A 19,563-nucleotide genomic window follows, 5' to 3' on the forward strand; every position below is an offset into this window, starting at 1 on the left:
TTTGTTTCTGTCACCATAGCTGCATGACTGGCGGCTGCTAGACATCCTGAATACACTGTATGTGTGATTGCCTGTTTGTTAGGAAATCCCCAGATGTATTCAGCCTGTCTAGCACCCGCAAATCATTCAGCTATGGCGACAGAAACAAACTCATGCAAATCCAAATACTAGGAGATCACCTGAGCATGCTTGGGAAATTTTGAGTAAAGAGAATACTCACTCATCACTAGTCATTATCCTGTTGCAAGACCCATGACCAGCAAATGAGACCAAGCTTTCTGACGCTGGGCAGCACATTTGTCTCTAGAATCCCTTGATAGTCTTGATATTTCATTGTACCCTGCACAGATTCTAGACACCATGTGCTATATGTAGCAAAGAAGCCCCAGAACATAACAGAGCCTCCTCCATGTTTCACAGTAGGGACAGTGTTCTTTTCTTGATAAGCTTCATTTTTCTGTCTGTAAACATAGAGCTGATGTATCTTGCCAAGAAGATCCATTTTTGTCTCATCTGTCCCCTAAAGGCTTTGTGGCTTGTCAACATGTAGTTTGGAAAATTTCTGCCAGGATTTTTTTTTTTCAACAATGGTGTCCCCCTTGGTCGTCTCCCATGAAGTCCACTTTTTTTGCATGATATATGCCTCTATGTGGGAAATAACCGCTTATTCCCCTGTCTGAATTTCCCCTCCAGATTTGCTCTAGCTTAGAAGGCTGCTACCACTGCCTGCTCTCAAATTACTGTAATAATTTTGTTGTAAAATTTATGTCAAAGCAAATTTATTCCCTTTTCCCAAAAAAGAATACATCAGAATATATACTAGAATCTAGAAACACTGCCAATAAATTCTGCACCAGACCTCAGTGTTGTTGGACAATATTCCATTGAAAAACTGGAATATTGAAACAGGTAAGCAAAAATTAAAACTTGTGTGACAGTGTAAAAAATTTTTTAATTACTAGTTTTTTAATAGATTTTTTTTATTCTCTGCTATTTTGCAAATATTGCTTAACTCTAAGCAACTAGGGAAATGATTTTAAGACAACAGCCAACAGTGTTGTTGTAGCTCCTAAAATCATTAAGTGTGACTGATAAATGAAACTTCTGGCTATTTTTTCAATTTTATTTTAATATTTTATTATATTTTTAAATACAATTCAATCTATTTCCTCCTTTAACAAAAATGGCTCATACATTTTGCAACCATAACATGCTATGTGGCAATGTATCTACAATTCATAATCACACTGAGTGACTATGCAGCTACTGCACTTCCCTATGTATCGCATGATTCTATTGGGTTATTATTCACAGACTGAACCCGTCACTCCCACCTTCAATGTGCTCAAACACTGCTAATTCATCACAATCAGATGAAGCCTTTTTTTCTGTCCCCATGTGAATGACCTGTGCTGTCGGACACCCTATCCCTACACTGTAAAGGCATAAAACGGCGCTTCTTGGTTGACCCCCAAGCTTAATGATGGTTAGATTAATCATCTCTAATTGGCTGTACTGGATGGGGTGTGATATCTACAGGGCCCTATGGTGAAACTTCTAACACATTAACTGCCCAATTGCTACTTTACTCCTTGAGAAAGCCAAGGATGAAACATGTCGGAGTCCTGGAGTCCTGATTCACATGTTCTTCTCCTGTCTTTATGGCATGTCTTCCAAGTGATACATGCAGTGCATTTAGTATTTATTTGTTATACTATTTATTCTTACTAATTCATTGAAATTACCTTACATTTGTGCTGTGTCTCACATATATGTATAGACTAACTTTAAAGAAAAACCAAAAATATGGTGGCTCAGTGGTTAGCACTGCAGCCTTGCATTGCTGGGGTCCTGTGTTCAAATCCCACAACATCCGCAATGAGTTTGTATGTTCTCCCCGTGTTTGCTTGGGTTCCTCTGGGTTCTCCAGTTTCCTCCCACATTCCAAAGACATACTAATAGGAAATCTAAATTGTGAGCCCCATCAGGAACAGTGCTGGTAATGTATGCAAAGCGCTGTGGAACTAATGGCGCTATCTATAAATGAGTAAATTAAATAAAACACTATTTTTTAGCCTTTTTGTGATGTGTTTGCCTTGAACTTCCTGTTGTGTAATGCCTCCCCCCACAATTACTAGCTTTATCTACTAGTATAACTATATTTTTATAATATATTTATTTTTGGGGTTATTCACGCCCTCCTTTTTTGTATAATATGTAGCACCGCTTGGCTGGGCAATGTTATTTACTTCACTGATTTCACTTTTACTCCATTTAACAAATCTTCTTCATATTCTTCTTCACGTAAAGGAAAGCAATCAGTGACGTGTAAACCATTCTTCCAAGGTTACAATCCTTTTGGGAAAATTAACAAATCTCAAATTAAAATTCTAGTTCAATTTGGGGAAACAAATGTTGTACAATTCTTGCACCACGTTTATCCTGCCTTTTGAACACTTTCTGTGGCATTTCTTCGAAACAATGGTCTTGTGGTAAAGGAGGCACGATGCTATTTTTTGTGTACACATTTCAAGTACGTGGTGAACAAGAAAACTAGACAATTGAAAGATGTCACAAATTTACAAAATGATATGAACCAATATGATAAAACTGACACACTTTAAGATGAGTTTAAGTTTGCACTGTCTAAAAATTATCCACTTTTAGTAAATCTACACCATTGTATGCATGAGCATTATAAACAGCACTTTCCTATGAGGGTGGAATTACAGTTAAATAGAATCTGTCACCTCTCCAGATTCTTCATTTTAATAAAGCTTTGCATTTTTAATCATACAACAATTGGAGATCATCTTTTCTTACAGTTCTGTCTTGTGCCATTCCTCCGTGATTTCTCTTAGAAGCAAATGGATAATTTAAAATGGTGAGATATCATTGCTGTTGTCACAGGGGTGTGTCCTGAAATAGACCTTCACCTGCAGCTTATATAGAGACACACGCTCAGGCTTTAACAGTCATTTGTCGAAATTTGTAAACCTTCATAACAAATCATATATTATACTGTATTTATGTATCTTCACAGTATACATAATATTACAAAACTTGTGTTTTAAGGTTTTCTACCTTGATACATTGAGAAAACTCTGCCATGTGACTTATAATGAGTACTTTCTCTGCCTATTTGCAGAACAACGTGACCATGGTTACAGAGTTTTACATCTTAGGATTTCAAGTGAGCAAAGATTTAAGACTTTTACTGTTCTGCTTGTTCCTTGTGGTTTATTGTCTGATATTATGTGGGAATCTCCTGATCATCACCCTGGTGTCCACCAACAAGAACCTCCACACTCCAATGTACTTCTTCATCTCACAACTGTCCATCACCGACATCTTGTTGACCTCAGATATTGTCCCTAACATGCTAAATGTTCTACTCTATAACAGGGGAAACATTACTTTTCTTGGCTGTATCGCTCAGTTTTATTTATTTTGCACCTCAGAAGCAGCAGAGTGTTTTCTTCTTGCAGTGATGTCTTATGACTAGTGTTGAGCATTCCGATACCGCAAGTATCGGGTATCGGCCGATATTAGCGGTATCGGAATTCCGATACTTAATTCCGATACTTTTGTCATATCGGATTCCGGAATCGGAATCGGAATAGGAAGTTCCCATCATGCTATGAGCCTGCTTGCTTTGATTAAGCCAATGGGAATCCTCCGAAGTGTGGGCACATCCTGTTAGGCATGTAGGCATGTTAACTATTGGCATGGCTGTGATTGGCTGCCGAAATGATGTCATGATGCACTATAAAAGCCACCGCAGCCGCCATTTCTGGTCACTCTGCTGTGAATTCAGTTAGGGACAGGCTGCTGTAGAAGACTGTGAGGGACAGTTAGAAATAGCGATTCCACCAAACATCTAGTGCTTTACCCAGGCTACATAAACCACCACTGTAGCCTTCTTTGCCCTAGCAGCAGTGTTCACAGCTGTCTGCAAGGGCTGTGTGAGTGCAGCTCACGCTGTGGAGTGGGTCCTGCAGCCACGTCAGGCTGTAGGCCACCCAGTGTGATCACTGCTGCCTCATACATCTTTTATTTTTTGAGCTGCATTTTTTACATAATTTCAATCTAGTGTGCTTCCATCCGTATCCATATACGTTGGTTGCAAACACTAGTAGTACACAGCGGAGCCTTTCTGCAGCCTTTCAGTGCTAGTGTCCACTTTGCTGCACTGTTCACGGCTGTCTGAGAGGTCTCTGACTGTGTGTGAGTGCAGCTCACGCTGAGTAGTGTGTCCTGTAGCTACGTCTGGCTGTAGGACGCTCAGCGTGCGTTAGTGCCTCACACATATTTTTATTTGAGTGCAGCTCATTTTTTCTTCTATTAGTGTGCATCCATCCGTCTCCATCTACGGTGGTTGCAAACACTATAAAGGAGTACACAGCGGAGCCTTTCTGCAGCCTGTCAGTGCCAGTGCCCACTTAGCTGCACTGTTGACGGCTGTCTGAGAGGCCTCTGACTGTGTGTGAGTGCAGCTCACGCTGAGTAGAGTGTCCTGCAGCTACGTCTGGTTGTAGGACGCTCAACGTGCGTCACTGCCTCACACATATTTGTCTTTGAGTGCAGCTCATTTTTTCTTCTCCTATTAGTGTGCATCCATCCGTATCCATCAACATTGGTTGGTTGCAAACACTATATAGGAGTAGATAGAGGAGCCTTTTTTTCTGGCTTGTGCCCTGCCGGCGCAGCCAGATTAGTATTACCCAATTTTTTTGGAGCCTCATCTTTTGCATTGTAGGTTACCTGCCTGCATTGTAATAGCTCCAAAAAGTTGGTGATACTATCAGTTTCAATTCTTTGTTCACATACTTTGAGTTTGTTTCCAACAAAGAAACCACAAAAAAAGTTCACCAAACACTACATTTTGAACTTGTGTAGGCCACATCAGCTCCTATTAAAGTCTAGTCCACACACACACACACTTCATAAAATTAGTGTTTCTTGTACCTGTAACCAGCTGTTCAGGAATAAGCACACTAAGGCCCCCCTTTGTACTTTTTTGCCTATCTTAAGCAGTCTTGCAAGATGAAGAAGGCAGGGAGTAAGGCGCGTGGGCGTGGGCGTGGAGTTTCAGCAGGGAGAGGACGTGGGGATTCTGCAGGGAGAGGACGTGGGGATTCTACAGGTAGAGGATGTGGGGATTCTGGGCCTGCTGCGGGCACCAGTGGATCAGCATCCCCCAGTTTTAGCAGGCAACAGTCCTTTATGCGCAGCTTTGTAGGACCTCAACGTACCCCACTGCTGCGGGAGGAACAAATTGAAGCCGTTGTCGGATGGATGGCAGCTAACGCATCGACTTCAATTACTTCCGCATCCTCTCAGGGTCAGAGCACCGAAGAGCAACCATCTGTCTCTTCACCACCTGCCAAAGTGCCCAGGCAGTCAGAGAGACATGGACAGGAGCCATCACAGTCTCTACTTCTGTTCTCGGAATCTGTTGGCTTGGAAAGAGGGGGCCAGCCAAGCAGCATTCCTGAATGTGAAGAAGAGGGAGTATGCAGTGATGCGCAACTTCTTTGTCCCTCTGAATCTGAAGAGGCGAGTGGGCCAGTGCCTATGGTCAGCACACCTCAGTACGCATCAGATGATGACGAGACTCAGTTGCCACTTTCTGGTGCGTACGGTGCTGGCGAGACAACCCCGGAGAAGCAGCTGTTTGAAGAGGGGAGGGAAGATGATGAGGTCCTTGACCCATCATGGCGTGAGCAACAGGAAGGTGGTGGGAGCAGCTCGGAGGAAGAGATTCCCCTACCGGCCAAAACAGGAGGCAGAGGGAGGGGGAAGACTTGGTTGCCTGTACCCTCCACTTCGGCACCCGTTAGGAGCATTCCTCCTTCCAAAGGCAAACCGGGCGCTCACAAGAGTTGCAGTGCGTGGTCCTTTTTTGACACAGTTGCAGATGACATTTGCTTTGTCAAATGCAAGCTGTGTCATCAGAGAGTCAAAAGAGGGAGAAATGTCAGCAACCTCAATACCACAAATATGTGGAAACATGTGCGCACCAAGCACGAGTTGGAGTTGCAGAGACACCCTGAAGACGTAGGCCAACGTACAGCACCACCTACCACCTCTTCAGTTCGTGTTGGGCCCTCTTCCTCCAGCTCACACACTGCTGGTTCGGCTTCCTCACAGGATCGCCAAGGAAGAACCTCTGCCACTGTTGTCCGGAGACCCTGTCAGATTACACCCATAGCAGCACGTTCCCATCCATCACAGCCATCGGTAGCACAGGCATGGGATAAAAGGCGCCCTTACTCGGCAAACCATCCCCGAGCACAGTCTCTGAATGCTGGCATTGCCAAACTTCTGGCAGCTGAAATGCTGTCATTCAGGCTGGTGGACACTGACACCTTCCGGGACTTAATGGCATTGGCAGTCCCCCAATACAACGTGCCCAGCCGTTTTTATTTCAGCAGGCGAGCCGTCCCTGCCCTGCAGAAACATGTTGAGGGCAAAATAAAACATGCGCTACTAAACGCCGTTAGTAGCAAGGTCCACCTGACCACCGATGCGTGGACCAGTAACCATGGACAGGGACGATACCTTTCCCTCACTGCCCACTGGGTCAATGTTGTGGAGACGGGTACGGATCTGGAGAGTGGCGCTGTACGTGTTCTTCCAACGCCACGGATTGCAGGACTCCAGTCTGTACACATAGACTCCTCCTCCTACTCAAGTTCCTCAGAAACAGCAGAGCAGGAGCCTGTTACGACCGATATGAGCACAGCCGTGGCCAAACGTCAACAGGCTGTACTCAAATTAATTTCTTTGGGGAATCGAAGCCACACAGCGCAGGAGCTCTGGAATGCTATCAAGCTGGAGAGCGATGTTTGGTTTGGGCCAGCGAATCTCCAGCCGGGCTTGGTAGTGTGTGACAATGGCCGAAATCTGGTGGCAGCTCTTGGCCTAGGCAACCTCACACACATCCCATGTCTGGCACATGTTCTTAACTTGGTCGTGCAGAGCTTTCTGAGGGACTATCCGGATCTTGCTGCACTGTTGCACAAGGTCCGCATAGAGTGCGCTCACTTGCGACGTTCCAGCACGGCAAGATCGCGCCTCGCTGCTCTGCAGCGACGATTTGGCCTTCAGGAACATCGCATCATATGTGACCTACCCACCCGGTGGAATTCAACGTTACATATGTTGGAGCGGTTGTGTGAGCAGCAGGCAGCAGTCATGGAGTACCAGCTGCATCAGGCGCAAACAAGTCGCACTGTGCGCCGTTCACACTTCAGCACCATTGAGTGGGCCTCTATGAAGGACATCTGCCTCGTTTTGCGTGCCTTCGATGAATCCACGCGGATGGCAAGTGCAGATGATGCACTAGTCAGCATGACTGTCCCCCTTATCTGCCTGCTTCAACAAACACTGCAAGCACTAAGGGATGAGGTTTCAGAAGAGGTGGAGGATGAGGAGTCCCAAATGCCATCTGCTTCTGGACAGTCTGCGCTACGTGTTTCCTCACAAAGGCCTAGGCAGGGGACACTTTGTGAGGAGGATGAGGAGGAGTCGATGGAGGAGGAAGACATCTCTCCAGAGGAGGGAGGTACACAAACCTCTACTCAGTATGTACAGCGAGGGTGGGGTGATGCAGAGCAGGCCGAGGTCACGCCTCAAACAGGGGACAGCGGTTCTTTGGCAGTTTGGAGTCTGCAGCACATGGTTGATTTCATGCTGCAGTGCCTGAGAAACGACCGCCGCATCGCCCACATTCTCGTCTCGGCTGATTATTGGGTGTACACCCTCCTAGATCCTCGCTACCGGGACAGCGTACAAAGGCTCATACCAACGTTGAACCGGGAGCGTAAAATGCGGGAGTACGAAGAGTCACTGGTGCAGTCCATAATGTTTTCCATTCCACCCGACAGCATTGTTGCTAGTGCTTTACAAAGCAGCTCTGTGCGTCGAGGCAGTGGAGGAAACTCTGCACAAAGAGGGAGCAGAGGCAGCGCCGCAGCACAAGGCAAGACCACTATGGCCCAAATGTGGCAAAGTTTTGTGTGTCCACCACAATTGTCTACACCATCAGCGACGCCTCGAGTCAGCAGGAGGCAACGCTTCCGTCAGATGGTGTCAGACTACATGTCTTGCCCTGTCGCTGTACTCCCAGATGGCTCTTCCCCCTTCAAGTTTTGGGTCTCTAAGCTGGATACATGGCCAGAGCTTAGCCAGTATGCATTGGAGGTGCTGGCTTGCCCTGCTGCCAGTGTATTATCGGAACGTGTCTTTAGTGCCGCAGGTGGTGTACTAACAGACCGTCGCACGCGACTATCTTCCGATAATGTTGACCGGCTGACTTTTCTGAAAATGAACAAGGCCTGGATCTCCAAAGACTTTGCCATTCCTCTTACAGACTAAACTAGTGGTTGGCAACTGTATCCAGGTCTGCTGGTGTGTTCATTTTTCTACCACCTGAACTATAATCCCTTTGCTTCAACACAGCCAGTTGTCGCTCAGATGTGTCGTCTGCACAGAGAAACACACTAGCTCCTGTGTTAGTGGGGTTCAGTAATGCCAGCTGATCCCCTGCTGTGTGGACGGCAAAGTCACCAGCTCCATCAACATTCAAACCACTACTGATTTTTAACCGTGCCCAACTTAGGTCTCTGGCTCCACTGTCTCTACTATTTCCCCTGACCTCCAACCCCGCCATCTACATCTCTGAAGTGGCGTCAGCACAATCTACACTTGTTCCTGTGTTCCTGTGGCTCAGTCCCATCAGTTTATCCCCTGATGTGTGTCCGGCAAGGTCTCCTGCTCTGTCCACATTCCCATAACCAGTAGTGGGAATGAGGACAGAGCTGGCGAACTTGCCGGACAAACATCAGGGGATCAACTGACGGGACTGAGCACCAGTAACACAGGAACAAGTGTAGATTGTGCTGACGCCACTTCAGAGATGTAGCTGGCGGGGTTGGAGGCCAGGGTAAATAGTAGAGACAGTGGAGCCAGAGGCCTAAGTGGAGCATGGTTAGAATCAGTAGTAGTCCACAACCTCCATAAAAACCGCTGCCCATTGGCCTCTGCACGCGGCATGCGTAATCCTGGGCTCCAACAGCTTCAGTTGGTGTTCAGAAGTGTCGTCTCCACAGAGCCAAACACCTTCGTTAGAGTGTTAGTGGGGTTCAGCACTGCCAGCTGTTCCCCTGCTGTGGAGATGGCAAGTCTCCTGCTGCCTTCACCTGCCAAAATCCAGTAGGCCCCAGCCTGCTCCTCGCCTAATCCTGGGCTCCAACAGCGTCAGTTGGTGTTCAGAAGTGTCGTCTCCACAGAGCCAAACACCTTCGTTAGAGTGTTAATGGGGTTCAGCACTGCCAGCTGTTCCCCTGCTGTGGAGATGGCAAGTCTCCTGCTGCCTTCACCTGCCAAAATCCAGTAGGCCACAGCCTGCTCCTCGCCTAATCCTGGGCTCCAACAGCGTCAGTTGGTGTTCAGAAGTGTCGTCTCCACAGAGCCAAACACATTCGTTAGAGTGTTAGTGGGGTTCAGCACTGCCAGCTGTTCCCCTGCTGTGGAGATGGCAAGTCTCCTGCTGCCTTCACCTGCCAAAATCCAGTAGGCCACAGCCTGCTCCTCGCCTAATCCTGGGCTCCAACAGCGTCAGTTGGTGTTCAGAAGTGTCGTCTCCACAGAGCCAAACACATTCGTTAGAGTGTTAGTGGGGTTCAGCACTGCCAGCTGTTCCCCTGCTGTGGAGATGGCAAGTCTCCTGCTGCCTTCACCTGCCAAAATCCAGTAGGCCCCAGCCTGCTCCTCGCCTAATCCTGGGCTCCAACAGCGTCAGTTGGTGTTCAGAAGTGTCGTCTCCACAGAGCCAAACACCTTCGTTAGAGTGTTAGTGGGGTTCAGCACTGCCAGCTGTTCCCCTGCTGTGGAGATGGCAAGTCTCCTGCTGCCTTCACCTGCCAAAATCCAGTAGGCCACAGCCTGCTCCTCGCCTAATCCTGGGCTCCAACAGCGTCAGTTGGTGTTCAGAAGTGTCGTCTCCACAGAGCCAAACACATTCGTTAGAGTGTTAGTGGGGTTCAGCACTGCCAGCTGTTCCCCTGCTGTGGAGATGGCAAGTCTCCTGCTGCCTTCACCTGCCAAAATCCAGTAGGCCCCAGCCTGCTCCTCGCCTAATCCTGGGCTCCAACAGCGTCAGTTGGTGTTCAGAAGTGTCGTCTCCACAGAGCCAAACACCTTCGTTAGAGTGTTAGTGGGGTTCAGCACTGCCAGCTGTTCCCCTGCTGTGGAGATGGCAAGTCTCCTGCTGCCTTCACGTGCCAAAATCCAGTAGGCCACAGCCTGCTCCTCGCCTAATCCTGGGCTCCAACAGCGTCAGTTGGTGTTCAGAAGTGTCGTCTCCACAGAGCCAAACACATTCGTTCAAGTGTTAGTGGGGTTCATCATTGCCAGCTGATCCCCTGCTGTGGAGATGGCAGTCTCTCCTGCTGTCTCCGCATTACAAAGACAGTAGGCCTCTGCCTACACCCTCCTATTTCCTGGGCTTCAACACAGCCAGTTGTAGTTCGGAAGTGCCGTCCACACGGAAAGAGATACTTGCTCCCGTGTCTCAGTGGGGTTCAGTAACGTCAGCTGATCCCCTGCTGTGTGGATGGCAGTCTCTCCTGCTGTCACCTCATTCAAAATACAGTAGGCCTCTGCCTACACCCTCCTATTTCCTGGGCTTCAACACAGCCAGTTGTAGTTCGGAAGTGCCGTCCACACGGAAAGAGATACTTGCTCCCGTGTCTCAGTGGGGTTCAGTAACGTCAGCTGATCCCCTGCTGTGTGGATGGCAGTCTCTCCTGCTGTCACCTCATTCAAAATACAGTAGGCCTCTGCCTACACCCTCCTATTTCCTGGGCTTCAACACAGCCAGTTGTAGTTCGGAAGTGCCGTCCACACGGAAAGAGATACTTGCTCCCGTGTCTCAGTGGGGTTCAGTAACGTCAGCTGATCCCCTGCTGTGTGGATGGCAGTCTCTCCTGCTGTCACCTCATTCAAAATACAGTAGGCCTCTGCCTACACCCTCCTATTTCCTGGGCTTCAACACAGCCAGTTGTAGTTCGGAAGTGCCGTCCACACGGAAAGAGATACTTGCTCCCGTGTCTCAGTGGGGTTCAGTAACGTCAGCTGATCCCCTGCTGTGTGGATGGCAGTCTCTCCTGCTGTCACCTCATTCAAAATACAGTAGGCCTCTGCCTACACCCTCCTATTTCCTGGGCTTCAACACAGCCAGTTGTAGTTCGGAAGTGCCGTCCACACGGAAAGAGATACTTGCTCCCGTGTCTCAGTGGGGTTCAGTAATGTCAGCTGATCCCCTGCTGTGTGGATGGCAGTCTCTCCTGCTGTCACCTCATTCAAAATACAGTAGGCCTCTGCCTACACCCTCCTATTTCCTGGGCTTCAACACAGCCAGTTGTAGTTCGGAAGTGCCGTCCACACGGAAAGAGATACTTGCTCCCGTGTCTCAGTGGGGTTCAGTAACGTCAGCTGATCCCCTGCTGTGTGGATGGCAGTCTCTCCTGCTGTCACCTCATTCAAAATACAGTAGGCCTCTGCCTACACCCTCCTATTTCCTGGGCTTCAACACAGCCAGTTGTAGTTCGGAAGTGCCGTCCACACGGAAAGAGATACTTGCTCCCGTGTCTCAGTGGGGTTCAGTAATGTCAGCTGATCCCCTGCTGTGTGGATGGCAGTCTCTCCTGCTGTCACCTCATTCAAAATACAGTAGGCCTCTGCCTACACCCTCCTATTTCCTGGGCTTCAACACAGCCAGTTGTAGTTCGGAAGTGCCGTCCACACGGAAAGAGATACTTGCTCCCGTGTCTCAGTGGGGTTCAGTAACGTCAGCTGATCCCCTGCTGTGTGGATGGCAGTCTCTCCTGCTGTAAACTCATTCAAAATACAGTAGGCCTCTGCCTACACCCTCCTATTTCCTGGGCTTCAACACAGCCAGTTGTAGTTCGGAAGTGCCGTCCACACGGAAAGAGATACTTGCTCCCGTGTCTCAGTGGGGTTCAGTAATGTCAGCTGATCCCCTGCTGTGTGGATGGCAGTCTCTCCTGCTGTCACCTCATTCAAAATACAGTAGGCCTCTGCCTACACCCTCCTATTTCCTGGGCTTCAACACAGCCAGTTGTAGTTCGGAAGTGCCGTCCACACGGAAAGAGATACTTGCTCCCGTGTCTCAGTGGGGTTCAGTAATGTCAGCTGATCCCCTGCTGTGTGGATGGCAGTCTCTCCTGCTGTCACCTCATTCAAAATACAGTAGGCCTCTGCCTACACCCTCCTATTTCCTGGGCTTCAACACAGCCAGTTGTAGTTCGGAAGTGCCGTCCACACGGAAAGAGATACTTGCTCCCGTGTCTCAGTGGGGTTCAGTAATGTCAGCTGATCCCCTGCTGTGTGGATGGCAAAGTCTCCTGCTGCCTACACAGTCGTACCACTACTGATTTTTAACCGTGCTCCAATTAGGCCTGTGGCTCCACTGTCTCTCGTATTTCCCCTGTCCTCCAACCCTGCCAGTTACAGCTCCGAAGTGGCGTCTGCACAATCCACACTTGTTCCTGTGTTACAGGTGTTCAGTCCAGTCAGTTAATCCCCTGATGTGTGTCCGGCAATGTCGCCTGCTCTGTCCACATTCCCATTATGGGAATGTGGACAGAGCAGGCGACATTGCCGGACACACATCAGGGGATTAACTGACCGGACTGAACACCTGTAACACAGGAACAAGTGTGGATTGTGCAGACGCCACTTCGGAGCTGTAACTGGCGGGGTTGGAGGACAGGGGAAATACGAAAATCAGTGAAGCCACAGGCCTACGTGGAGCTTGGTTCAAATTAGTAGTCTACAACCGATCTTAAAATTTCTTCAATGCAGCCTAAGCCTGCTCCGTGCTTGTCCCTGGGCTTCAACACAGCCAGTTGTTGCTCGGAAGTGCCGTCTTCACAGAGTAAAACACTAGCTCCTGTGTTTGTGGGGTTCAGTAACGTCAGCTGTTCCCCTGCTGTTTTGATGGCAATCTGTCCTGCTGCCTCCCAATTGACAGCACATCATGCCTCAGCCTGCTAAGTGCTTGTCCTGGGCTCCAACATCGCCAGTTGCTGCTCATAACTGACTTTGGCACGGGTACTCCCTCCTGCCCAGCTTGGTTCCAGCCCTGCCTGCTGTTTCCGGGAAGTGTCAATGTCAGTTTGCCACCCCAAGTTGCCATGTCGTGTTGCGGTTGGGTTAGCCGAGGCAAGGGTGCCAGCAGTTTAGGTGCTTCCTATGTGGACTGCGGGTTCTGGTAAGAAAGGTTTGTTCCATAGTGCCAGTAGGACAAGCACCCCCTGTAGGACTGTGTGATTCGGTAACTGCGGCCAGCTTGCGGCATGCCAACTTTGCTTTTCAGGGGTAACTTCTGATACCCCTCCGGGTTCCAGCACCGTCAGCTGGTTCTCGTCAGAGCCTTTGGCCTAGGTGCCTCCATCTCGGTATCCGAGTTCCGGCAACGTCTGCTGGTCCTTGGTAGTGCTTTGTAGCACAGGTACCTCCTGCTTAGTAACCGGGTTCCAGCACCGTCAGCTGGTCCTCGGTTGTGCCATTGGCTCTTATTCCTTCTGCTGCCCCTCCGGGTGCCAGCACTGTCAGCTGGTCCTCGCTATTTCCATTTGCTCTTGCAGCTTATGCTACCCCTCCGGGTTCCAGCACCGTCAGCTGGTTCTCGTCAGAGCCTTTGGCCTAGGTGCCTCCATCTCGGTATCCGAGTTCCGGCAACGTCTGCTGGTCCTTGGTAGTGCTTTGTAGCACAGGTACCTCCTGCTTAGTAACCGGGTTCCAGCACCGTCAGCTGGTCCTCGGTTGTGCCATTGACTCTTATTCCTTCTGCTGCCCCTCCGGGTGCCAGCACTGTCAGCTGGTCCTCGCTATTTCCATTTGCTCTTGCAGCTTATGCTACCCCTCCGGGTTCCAGCACCGTCAGCTGGTTCTCGTCAGAGCCTTTGGCTTAGGTGCCTCCATCTCGGTATCCGAGTTCCGGCAACGTCTGCTGGTCCTTGGTAGTGCTTTGTAGCACAGGTACCTCCTGCTTAGTAACCAGGTTCCAGCACCGTCAGCTGGTCCTCGGTAGTGCCATTGGCTCTTGTTCCTTCTGCTGCCCCTCCGGGTGCCAGTACCGTCAGCTGGTTCAAGAGGACAAAGAACAGGAAGACAACCACCAAGATGCAGAACAACAAGAGAGAGAAGACAAAGAAGCATAAAAAAAACAAAGCAGAAGAACATTAAGCATAAGACTAATACTCTGAGCAAATGATATTATCTTATTTATAAGCAGAAGAAGACTAAGCAGTGTATGGGGGTGAGTCCGTTCCTCCTCGTGGTGCCCCTGGAAAAGGCCTGCTGCTGCAGGCCAAACTGAACGCGGACAAATCCTGTTGTAAATCTTTTGTGACAGGCAGAACGGAAGGTGTAAACTTCTAACTTTTCTAGATAACAACTACAGGAATGCCTGACACAAACAAGAATATGATGAAGAAGAATAGGAAGAAGATGAAGAAGCTGAATATGTAGAATAATAATTGTTGAATAAGAAGAATATGAAGAATGTAAGAAAAGGAAGAAGAAGAAGAAGAAGAAGAAGAAGAAGAAGAAGAAGAAGAAGAAGAAGAAGAAGAAGAATGTAAAAAAAGGAAGTAGAAGAAGAAGAAGAAGAATGTAAAAAAAGGAAGTAGAAGAAGAATGTAAAAAAAGGAAGTAGAAGAAGAAGAAGAAGAATGTAAAAAAAGGAAGTAGAAGAAGAAGAAGAAGAATGTAAAAAAAGGAAGTAGAAGAAGAAGAAGAAGAATGTAAAAAAAGGAAGTAGAAGAAGAAGAAGAAGAATGTAAAAAAAGGAAGTAGAAGAAGAAGAAGAAGAATGTAAAAAAAGGAAGTAGAAGAAGAAGAAGAAGAATGTAAAAAAAGGAAGTAGAAGAAGAAGACATACATGTCTGGCAAAATATAAATGAGGCTAACATAGTCAATATCTTTGTAACTCCTAACATCTTTAAAAAAAAAGTTTAATTCCTGCTATTCCATTTGATTGGGCTAAACCTCTATGGCTTTAATGTCTCCTCCACCTCCCACAATACATTCTACATTATTCTTAGTTGTTTTTCTTCATGTAGAATTAACCTACAAGGAAAGAAAGGGTTTTTTTTAATTCCGATATTTTGGCCCCATTGACTTGCATTGGTTCCCGGTATCGGAATCGGCGATACCGATACTTTTTTTAAAGATCGGCCGATCCATTCCGATCCGATATTTTCAAGTATCGGCTGGTATCGCTCAACTCTACTTATGACCGATATGTGGCCATCTGTAATCCTCTTCACTATACCTCTATCATGACAAATGGTCAATGTGGGATGTTAATCACCAACTGTTGGGTGTTTGGATTTTCTATTATGTTGATTTACACCATAACAACAGCAAAACTAAACTTTTGTGGACCAAACGTCATTGACCATTTATTTTGTGACCTTGTCCCCTTATTGGAACTTGCTTGTTCTAACACCTTCATCATTGAATTAGAGGTACAGTGGGGAAAAAAAGTATTTAGTCAGTCAGCAATAGTGCAAGTTCCACCACTTAAAAAGATGAGAGGCGTCTGTAATTTACATCATAGGTAGACCTCAACTATGGGAGACAAACTGAGAAAAAAAAATCCAGAAAATCACATTGTCTGTTTTTTTTTCATTTTATTTGCATATTATGGTGGAAAATAAGTATTTGGTCAAAAACAAAATTTCATCTCAATACTTTGTGATATATCCTTTGTTGGCAATGACAGAGGTCAAACATTTTCTGTAAGTCTTCATAAGGTTGCCACACACTGTTGTTGGTATGTTGGCCCATTCCTCCATGCAGATCTCCTCTAGAGCAGTGATGTTTTTGGTTTTTCGCTTGGCAACACGGACTTTCAACTCCCTCCAAAGGTTTTCTATAGGGTTGAGATCTGGAGACTGGCTAGGCCACTCCAGGACCTTGAAATGCTTCTTACGAAGCCACTCCTTTGTTGCCCTGGCGATGTGCTTTGGATCATTGTCATGTTGAAAGACCCAGCCACGTTTCATCTTCAATGCCCTTGCTGATGGAAGGAGGTTTGCACTCAAAATCTCACGATACATGGCCCCATTCATTCTTTCATGTACCCAGATCAGTCGTCCTGGCCCCTTTGCAGAGAAACAGCCCCAAAGCATGATGTTTTCACCACCATGCTTTACAGTAGGTATGGTGTTTGATGGATGCAACTCAGTATTCTTTTTCCTCCAAACACGACAAGTTGTATTTCTACCAAACAGTTCCAGTTTGGTTTCATCAGACCATAGGACATTCTCCCAAAACTCCTCTGGATCATCCAAATGCTCTCTAGCAAACTTCAGATGGGCCCGGACATGTACAGGCTTAAGCAGTGGGACACGTCTGGCACTGCAGGATCTGAGTCCATGGTGGCGTAGTGTGTTACTTATGGTAGGCCTTGTTACATTGGTCCCAGCTCTCTGCAGTTCATTCACTAGGTCCCCCCGCGTGGTTCTGGGATTTTTGCTCACCGTTCTTGTGATCATTCTGACCCCACGGGGTGGGATTTTGCGTGGAGCACCAGATTGAGGGAGATTATCAGTGGTCTTGTATGTCTTCCATTTTCTAATTATTGCTCCCACAGTTGATTTCTTCACTCCAAGCTGGTTGGCTATTGCAGATTCAGTCTTCCCAGCCTGGTGCAGGGCTACAATTTTGTTTCTGGTGTCCTTTGACAGCTCTTTGGTCTTCACCATAGTGGAGTTTGGAGTCAGACTGTTTGAGGGTGTGCACAGGTGTCTTTTTATACTGATAACAAGTTTAAACAGGTGCCATTACTACAGGTAATGAGTGGAGGAAAGAGGAGACTCTTAAAGAAGAAGTTACAGGTCTGTGAGAGCCAGAAATCTTGATTGCTTGTTTCTGACCAAATACTTATTTTCCACCATAATATGCAAATAAAATGAAAAAAAAACAGACAATGTGATTTTCTGGATTTTTTTTTCTCAGTTTGTCTCCCATAGTTGAGGTCTACCTATGATGTAAATTACAGACGCCTCTCATCTTTTTAAGTGGTGGAACTTGCACTATTGCTGACTGACTAAATACTTTTTTTCCCCACTGTATATTTACTAAGTATTCCAACTATTATAACCCCAACCACAATTATTATAGTGTCTTATACGTATATAGCTCTAACAATTCTAAGGATCCCATCCAGTACTGGTAGACAGAAAGCCTTCTCCACCTGTAGCTCCCACCTCACGGTGGTCTCCATTTTCTTCTGGACCATGTTCAGCGTTTATGTCGTCCCATCCCAAGGCCGAACACTCACCATGAGTAAAATCCTATCCCTTCTATATACTGTATTTACTCCTTTGGTAAACCCCATTATATACAGTCTGAGAAATAAAGAAATTAAGAAAGCTGTACAGCAATCACATAAATGCTTGACCTGGTAAAAATCCATGCTAATATACCGCTTGATGATAAAGTTGATTTGACGCTTGTAGAGTAACATGGTTCTCTTATGGCCCAGACTCTAAGTCAACAATCGTCAAGAAAATTTCTATAGAAGACAGCACTGATTTTACTTTGAAGTTACTATTTCGTCACTAGTAGTTGGCCTTTCCCAGGACAGTGACTGTAATAGAAAATGCATTAACGTATGGGCAGATTTCTTGTCCCACAACTACAATTGTAATTCTCAGAAATTCACATACTAGGGACCAATTTTATAAAGCTAAATAACTCACCATCATGTGTTTGGATCCTAACAGTGCTGCCTATTAATTACATACACGCTTCTTTTTTCTTAAATACATAGCATTTATTTTGGCATTCTCTATTAAGCCAAGCTTAAGCAGGTAGAAGAGCAGCTATAGTGTTCTCTCCACACAAACACAGTTTAGGAATGGTATTATTTAATCTTAATAAATAGCAAATTTGCTGTTGCTACATGCAGAAATTAATAAAAAATCACAATATTTATCTTATTTGGTTAAAAAGTAGCAAAACATAAATAGAGATGAGTGAACTTGTTCTGAAAGCATTCGCCAATCTCAAATTCGACACAAACGTAGCTCATTCGGATTTGTATTCGGATTTCCGAGCACTTTGCCTCAAAGTCGGCTAAATTCTGGTGCAGTTTGGTAAATGATAACATTACCGCTAATGCTTTTGTTAGGACTTTGACTAGGATAGTGGTGCTTGCTGTATGACGAGTGGGGTTGGATGGATAGAGGTCAGAGGATCGGCTGACGGTTATATAATTAAATTTTTTTTTTTAATTTTTTATTAGCTTATTGTGTGTAGATTCCAGAAGTCAATCTCAGCACATATATAATCCACAATGTCCAGACACAAGGGCTTCTGTCATTGGCTGCCAAAGTCACTTGTCCATCTCCATATAGAAAGTGGACATGTTGTTTTGCTGACCCCATTTTGTCAGTGTAACAGCGCAGAGAGGTTACTTCTGCAAGTTGTCATACACTTCGATAGGATCCTGTGTGAAAATGACCTTCCAGTATCTAACTAGTTTGTGTTAATAGAGTGTTGGCAAGAGGCCACATTTCATAATCTAAGCTAATACTGTGCTGCAGTTAGGTGCTCACATTTCCTAATCAAAATTGTTTGCGTTAATATGGTTGTGCAGGCAGGAATCTACAATTGATAATCAAAATCGTTTGGGTAATACTGTCTTGCAATAAAATATCAATAAGGAACACACCGGCGCTTCTAAGCTAATTAAAGCTGTGGTAGCTGCAAGTGAAACACAGGTTCTGTGTAAAACCTGCTAGAAGCACATAAAGGGTAAAACAAATGGTTAAAAGTTCACTGTGCTTACTCATATGAACCTTAAAAAAACTAGAGAGGTAGAAGAACGACATATAAAACATTGTAGCGCAATGATATACTGAAGTGTGCTGGTTCATACCGGTTACTGATGAATGGCATTAAACATGGACACTTACTTCGATAATAAGCAGGCTTAGGAGAAGTGCTGGGTTCAAGTAGCTGGTAAGCGAAAAGACCGCAGCATAGGGAATGGGGAGCGTCCCCCCGTGGTGCTGACAGGTGTCGGGTGACTGAGAGTAGGATGTAAGAATGCATGCGGTCAGAAGTTAGCAGCGGGCTCTGTCCGAAAGCATAGCCATTGTGAAGCCAGAAGAAGCAGGAAGCTGGGTGGCGTGACGTCAAGTAGTTGGCAGCTAGTAAGGACGGGAGGGACAATATGCATCTGCAGAGGTGCATGCCCCTCCTACCAGCGTACCTTAAAGAAACTACACATAAATACCGAAAAACAAAAAGGGGAAAGAGGGGCGGGCAACTCTCCAAAGAGAAAATAGCCCCAACCAACACATCACAACAACAAAAAAATATTCAATCTAAGTTCATATTTATTATCGTCTAGTGAACAGTCACTTCTTTAAAAAGGACTTAAATTTGCCCCTACAGCAACTACCAATCCTTTTAATCTTTATATCAGTATAAAGAAATTTCTACGGAACT

The 19,563-nt window shown here is 46.3% G+C and overlaps 2 protein-coding genes across 2 annotated transcripts in view; one reads left to right on the forward strand and one right to left on the reverse strand.

Moving 5' to 3' along the window:
* LOC141050085 (olfactory receptor 1496-like) overlaps window positions 1-2,841 on the reverse strand; it is a 61,386-nt gene extending 58,545 nt beyond the window's left edge. The window contains exon 1 of the mRNA XM_073546914.1: window positions 2,824-2,841. Within this exon, the coding sequence (XP_073403015.1) occupies window positions 2,824-2,841 (18 nt within the window). The remainder of the gene's footprint in view (window positions 1-2,823) is intronic.
* Window positions 2,842-3,160: 319 nt separating this feature from the next.
* Window positions 3,161-17,513, forward strand: LOC141050086 (olfactory receptor 11L1-like). Its single transcript, XM_073546915.1, has 3 exons — window positions 3,161-3,490; window positions 15,324-15,566; window positions 17,175-17,513. Exons 1-3 carry the CDS (start codon window positions 3,161-3,163, stop codon window positions 17,511-17,513), a joined length of 912 nt encoding a protein of 303 aa, XP_073403016.1.
* The last annotated feature ends 2,050 nt before the right edge of the window (window positions 17,514-19,563 follow it).

The sequence above is a fragment of the Dendrobates tinctorius genome, unplaced genomic scaffold, assembly GCF_039654945.1.
Source record: "Dendrobates tinctorius isolate UK_male_01 unplaced genomic scaffold, ASM3965494v1 ptg000151l, whole genome shotgun sequence".
In the NCBI taxonomy this organism is placed as follows: domain Eukaryota; kingdom Metazoa; phylum Chordata; class Amphibia; order Anura; family Dendrobatidae; genus Dendrobates; species Dendrobates tinctorius.